This window comes from Branchiostoma belcheri, unplaced genomic scaffold, assembly GCF_001625305.1.
Source record: "Branchiostoma belcheri isolate BF01 breed outbred unplaced genomic scaffold, Haploidv18h27 scaffold1, whole genome shotgun sequence".
NCBI classification, from domain to species: domain Eukaryota; kingdom Metazoa; phylum Chordata; class Leptocardii; order Amphioxiformes; family Branchiostomatidae; genus Branchiostoma; species Branchiostoma belcheri.
Window position 1 is genome coordinate 11,681,370 of NW_017802379.1, and position 7,160 is coordinate 11,688,529.

The 7,160-nt window shown below is 38.5% G+C and overlaps 1 protein-coding gene across 1 annotated transcript; it reads left to right on the forward strand.

The window, feature by feature from the left end:
• The first annotated feature begins 2,087 nt into the window (after positions 1–2,087).
• On the forward strand, positions 2,088–5,751 carry LOC109475851 (peroxidasin homolog). Its single transcript, XM_019776692.1, has 3 exons — positions 2,088–2,559; positions 3,316–3,957; positions 5,735–5,751. Exons 1-3 carry the CDS (start codon positions 2,088–2,090, stop codon positions 5,749–5,751), a joined length of 1,131 nt encoding a protein of 376 aa, XP_019632251.1.
• The last annotated feature ends 1,409 nt before the right edge of the window (positions 5,752–7,160 follow it).

Sequence of the window (7,160 nt, forward strand, 5' to 3'; positions counted from 1 at the left end):
GATATCAAAACCGGAAATTCAGCTGCAGTACCGTTAGAAGCCGCAAGGGAGCCCAAAATCTAATCATTTCGAGGTCTTATCAAGACCTACTTACCTACCAAATATGAAGTCAATCCATTAAAGCCTTCTCAAGTTATCGTGTTTACACACACACACACACACACACACACATACACGGACGCCTCTGAAAAACATAACCTTCTTGGCGAAGGTAATGAATTGAAATGGTTACCAGAATTGAGATCAATTGATTTTGTTACTTTATTACCTGATAATATTGGATCTTGGAACCGGACTTTACGAAATGGCGAGCCTTCAATGTCCTGGAATATGATTTTAGCTGCGCAAATAGTGCACGTACAGATCAGACTTAAATCATTCTATGTATATGTAAGCAAAGTGTCCTTCATTTCAACCCACGCAAAGCCATCAAAATACATTGTGTTACGTATACAATCAGCGCAACATTACCTTTGAATATTCTGTCCTGTTTTACGTTATTTTGTAACTGTGTATTTGTATCTATTTGTCCTTGTCAACTTAAACTTTAACCCTATTTACACGGGGGTTATAAATTTCTATATATGATTATGTCAAAATAGCATAATTAGAATCACCAAACACATATTAGGTAACAATACCAAAGATTTATTTTACATCAGCTAATTTTGTGCTCCCATTGAATCGGGTTTCTGAAAGGCATGCAAACTTCAGTAATTTGGTTTCTAAATATTAAAATAGGTAGGTTCTAGCTATAGGTAAGGGCTTAAGATTTAAATTAATGCAATAATGTCTTGTCCTGGTATTTGGTATGTGGGTACCATTTGATAAGACCTTGAAATGATTATATTTTTGGGTACCCTACCGTTCCTTGTGGTACTGCAACGTGGCATTTTGTCGTCGTCAGATTTCTACCAGGGATCCCTACAAATAAACCACTTCCTCTGTCAAAGGGACGTCTTGCTGTGCAGAATTTCGTTCTCTATTTCCGTAATCCGTTGAGTTAGCTATGAATCTGTTGATCACCCAAAAACGTTACTGACATTTGAGTTTTTGGTCGCACAGAGAGCGCAGAGAGGTCGCTGGAGAGATTCCACTTGAGCACTTTTTTTGTGGAGTTCGGCGCTCTGGACAATTTCAGGTCGCAGAGAGAGCGCCGTGAGAGCGCCACTAAGTGGAACGGGGGCCTGGATGATACCCCCATTCCGCTTAGTTGCGCTCTCTGTACACACTGATATTGGCAAGAGCGCTGAAACAGCGCCAAAGGAACGCAGATGAAGGGCCGTCCTAGTAAAACGGGGGTCTTACACCCTTGATGTCATAACTTGAATATGATGCAGGATGTACAAAAATGACTGTAAAAACGACATAACGTACAAAATATCGTTATCTGTTTCTGCAATTCGCTCAGTGAACTGTGAAATCGTTGGTCGACCAAAACGTTGCTGACATTTGTGTTTTTGGTCGCACAGAGAGCACAGAGAGGTCGCCGTAAAAATTCCATTTGAGGACGTTTTTGGCGTCGAATGTGGAATAGGGGCCTAAGTTGGATTTGGGCCTTAATTTACAGTCTCCCAAACTCAAGCAAACTAATGTTTACACTTCTGACGAAGGAAATTACAAACACTTTATATGTGACCTTACAAACGATGTGTCAGAAAAGGGATAAGGTATGGCTATTCCTTGCTCTTTTATGAGCTGGAATTACATACTTAGTTTTTTGTACATCCACCAGTTGTAAGAATCTTGACATTTTGCCCGTATTTCAGTTGCATTCACCGTACGTTTCCTTCCATCTCTGTGACCTCGTGGATTAATGATAATAATTCCTGATCCTTGTTCTGTTTAGGTGACAAGACAACATGGGAGGAATGCTGAGATACATGCTGATTTTCCTTCTCATCATCCTAAAGGAATTCAAAGTGCCAGAGGCTGCATGCCAGTGTTCGTATATACACCGTTGCATAATAAATCCATTTTGGCTTACAAAAGAAACCCCTTGCTGCAACTGTTATGGGTCTGACTTTACCAGCATCCCCGGGGGTCTTCCAAAAAACATCTCTTTCTTGTATTTTGCAAATAATAAAATGGCAAGTTTCCCCCGGAACATTCCAAAATCCATGAAACGATTGAACTTGGGAAATAATAGGATATCTAGCATTTCGCCCGGTGCGTTATCAAATTTGCCCCAACTTTTTTCTTTGACCCTGCAGAAAAACATGATAACCAACATCAGACCCGGTACATTTTCAGATCATGCTACGCTGGGAGTGGTGTTCCTGGAATATAATAAGATAATAGACCTACGCTCAGGTGCATTTTCAAATCTACCCGCTCTTCTTAAGTTGTTTTTGTCTGACAATAAGATAAATTACATCCAACCAGGTGCATTCTCTAATCTACCGAGACTCTTTCTCTTGAAACTATCCTCAAACCAGATAACTTCCATCCAGCCAGACACATTTTCAAATCTACCAAGACTCAGTTTATTGAACCTGTCTTGTAACAAGATAACTTCTATCCAGTCAGCTACATTCACTAAGATACCCAAGCTAACAAGTTTGTTTTTTGAGGAAAACCGGATAACTGCTCTTTCCCTGTCTGCCCATAGTATGTTGACAGCAATTAAAACGGTATACATTTCCAAAAACCCGTGGCATTGCGACTGTCGCATGCGCCTCTTTAGGCTGAACATGACTGGGTCTGCTACATTTGAAAAACAGATCACTTGTGATAAACCTGCCAAATTCCATGGACAAAGGCTTATAGAGGTTAATCCTGAAGACATGATCTGTGAAGGGACTACCTTATCAATCTTGCCCTTTGAAAGCTATACCTCAATCACATCAACCAAATTTGCCTTGTCAACATCATCTTCGGGCAATACAGAAAGCGATGCTTTTCCAACATCGTATAATATAGGTTCCACATATGTAACAACGACTGACCAATTAGGTAACCAATTTGGCAGTCATTGCACCACTAAATTTCAATATCACATAACTAGTGATTGCTCAAAAGCGCGCCTTGCAGAGAATTCAGTAACAAGAGCACCACTAACTACATCTGTACCTCTTGCAATAACTTCAGACAGTTACCATAAACCGTGCAACGGTTGCCCCGTATATTCTCGCATTGCCTCTATCTTGGGTCCAGTAGCTGGTATTGTCCTTATTAGTGCCGCTATCTTCATCTACAGATGCAATACGAGGAGGGCTAGGAATCCTCGTTTAGGCCGAAATGTAAAAGTTGAAACAGGAAACATGCTTACAGCATCTACTGTGTTAAAAAACAATCAGGATCAATTTTGCGCAGTCACTGAATCTAACAAAAACACCACGGCTGGTGTAGTAACTAGTAGTGACAATAACCAGTATGAAGATATAGATATGCCTCAACATAATCAGACAGGACAGAGTCAGTCTCAGGACATCACTGAACACAACACAAACATGCCAGTTAATGTAGTAACTAGTGCTGGTAACCAGTGTGGAGATATGACTGAACATAATCAGACAGGACAGGGTCAGTCTCAGGCAATCACAGAACACTCCAAAAACATGCCAGTTAATGTAGTAACTACTGCTCATAATCAGTATGAAGATATGACTCAAGACAATCAGAGAGAGCAGGGTCAGTCTCAGGCCATCACTGAACACAACACAAACATGCCAGCTAATGTAGTAACTACTGCTCATAATCAGAATGAAGATATGACTCAAGACAATCAGACAGGACAGGGTCAGTCTCAGGCAATCACAGAACACTCCAAAAACATGCCAGCTAATGTATTAACTACTGCTCATAATCAGTATGAAGATATGACTCAAGACAATCAGAGAGAGCAGGGTCAGTCTCAGGACATCACCCACCACTACATAAACATGCCAGCTAATATAGGAACTAGTGCTGGTAACCAGTATGGAGATATGCCTCAACATAATCAGACAGGACAGGGTCAGTTTCAGGCTATCACTGAACACAACACAAACATGCCAGTTAATGTAGTAACTAGTGCTGGTAATAACCAGTATGGAGATATGATTGAACATAATCAGACAGGACAGGGTCAGTCTCAGGCCATCACTAAACACAACACAAACATGCCAGTTAATGTAGTAACTACTGCTGGTAACCAGTATGAAGATATGACTCAAGACAATCAGAGAGAGCAGGGTCAGTCTCGGGACATCACCCACCACTACATAAACATGCCAGCTATTGTGGTAATTACTGCTGGTAATCGATATGAAGATATGACTGAACATAATCAGACAGGACAGGGTCAGTCTCAGGCCATCACTGAACACAACACAAACATGCCAGTTAATGTAGTAACTACTGCTCATAATCAGAATGAAGATATGACTCAAGACAATCAGAGAGAGCAGGGTCAGTCTCAGGCAATCACAGAACACTCCAAAAACATGCCAGTTAATGTAGTAACTAGTGCTGGTAACCAGTATGAAGATATGACTGAACATAATCAGACAGGGCAGGGTCAGACTCAGGACATCACTGAACACAACACAAACATGCCAGTTAATGTAGTAACTAGTGCTGGTAACCAGTATGGAGATATGACTGAACATAATCAGACAGGACAGGGTCAGTCTCAGGACATCATTGAACACAACACAAACATGCCAGTTAATGTAGTAACTAGTGCTGGTAACCAGTATGAAGATATGACTGAACATAATCAGGAAGAGCAGGGTCAGTGTCAGGCCATCATTGACGATGAATTCAACATAAATACCACAATTACTACAGTAACAAATGACAAATCTTTTGATGTAAGTAATCTAACATATGACACAGGTGCACGTGTATCACAGCAATACTCCCTTTACGAAGGTGTGGAATCACCAAAAACTTAAATCTACAGGGAGAAGTTGTTGACAAAAAAAATTACCTCTAAATCAAGTCGCTTCGTAAGTGCTGACATAACTGCCAAAGTTTTAAAACAACTTAGCCTGGAGGTAGGTATGCGGGTATGTGCCCCATTCCTAACAAGAAACTGTTGATAAAAATAATGTATGCAAATTTAATTGTGTAAGTGATATATCTATCTGGATATTTGGTTATAGTTTGTTTTTATCACATATTAAGTTGCATGTACCTAATATAATGTGCATGATCAGTAAGATTTACTTTTAAAATGTTATACTTTCATTAGATTGCATTGCAATTTACAATGCGAAAATTGATCACAATTTTAACATGGAAATAAAAAAAAAATTATTACATAGACTGACATATTACAGAGATAACACCAATGCATTTCACTTTAAAAGGGGATACGGTTTGGTAGCATTAATAACTTCACAAATCAACAGCAAAATCTAATATTCCATATATCTCTGTCTTCTTAGATTTAACATTTTTATTATCATCATTTATTTCTTATGGTTAGTCTGATATGCTTACATTTTGGTGACAAACCCGCAAGTATACGTTCTAAGGAAGTGCATTAAAGACGATTTATTGCAATTTGTTAATAATATACTAGTAGTATAAAAGGGCGCAGACTGGATAAACCATAAGATGTGTGACCTCATTTGTTACCAGACCAAGAAAAAGTAGCGTGTAGAAAATGAAACAAATACTGTATCATAGTATATGTAATATAGTTAAGGCCACAGCAAGCAATTTTGTGGATGGCATCAGCGTGCGAGTTAATTTTTGCCTGATTTTTAAAATAAAAACAAGAACTTTTGTTGCCCTCTGACAGTCGTCAACATGGCTTAAAGGCACTCTATGTAGTTTTTTGGGCAAAAAATTGAAATATTCTAATTATACTAAATTTCGGTGTTATTAGCAGTTACTATCACTTTTCAACACATTTGTGTCATTATTTCACATTTTTTTCGTATATTTTGTCCGTTCAAACAGTCCTTCTTCAGTTCCCGGTGCCACCGGTTTGCTCAGGATAACAACAACAACATACAGGGGTTGCCCCCTGGGGTGGCTAATTGGCCCGGGCATGCCAGGCTTGATAGACAGGGGCAGATGTCACAAGATATACCCTCCTTAGACAAAACTCATATCTTTCACATGAGGTGGAATATAATTATCAACTTAGAGTATTTTGTTGGGCAGGAATAAACTGTGGTCATTATCCCTTCAAAAGAGATTAAAAATCTGGTAAACGATTAGGTATTTCACAATTTTCAGAAACTGGTAAGCTATCAACTGACACCCCACTGGGATGTAGGTCAAACCACTGGGAGTGGACAATACCATATGTGTGGTTTGGCCAGAGGTTGAATAGAAGATCATTCACAGTTTTCTAAGCTTCTAAGGAGCAAGGATGTTGTATTTTTTTGCTGTGGAGTATAATTTTGGAATACTAATGGGTTAAGCCAATGTACTATGTAAAGAAAAGAATAAAAAATATACTTTTTGTATTGTCAAAAAACTACATAGAGTGACTTTAAATGGGCAAAGCTGTTTTTTTGCCATGCCAGAACATGGATGGCAGATATGATGTCAAATTTGAAAATGTAGGAATCTTTTTTTTAGCCCGTCTTGTTTTTTTTTCGCCCTCTTGCATTAGATTTGGGGTCTGCGGGGGATGTCATCCATAAAATTTACTTGCTGTGACTGATACCAATAAGCTTCTATAATTATACGAGTCATTACACAAGATTAGTTGGGTCTAGCTCGTATACATGTACGTTTTTCAATCAGTGTTAAAAAGTTGCCAACGGAAGAAAACCGTGACGTCCATTGATGAACATTGAGGATATAATACGCATATTATTTACAATGGAAAGAGATTTACATGATTCTTATATTTATATAAGTAGTGAAATATGTGCAGTGGTCGAGCAAAAGATTACGTATAAACATTTAAAATGTTTTAATAGCAAATAAAAAGATTGACATTCGCTGTTAATATATTGTTGTAAATATATATATTGCGTTATGTTTTTTTTCTAGTCATCATTCGCTGTTGGTCCATGATAACGTTAAAAACAATACATGGTGGACGATGATAAAAAGTTTAAGGTACACCGTATTGAACAATAATTAGCCTCTTCGCGTCCGACTTATATCGGGTATTTGAAATGAACTAGTCGTAAAAATAAACAGTGCAAACGACAATCTCTACAGGAACACAAATTTATTTCTTTTTAAAGTAAAGAAAATGTGAG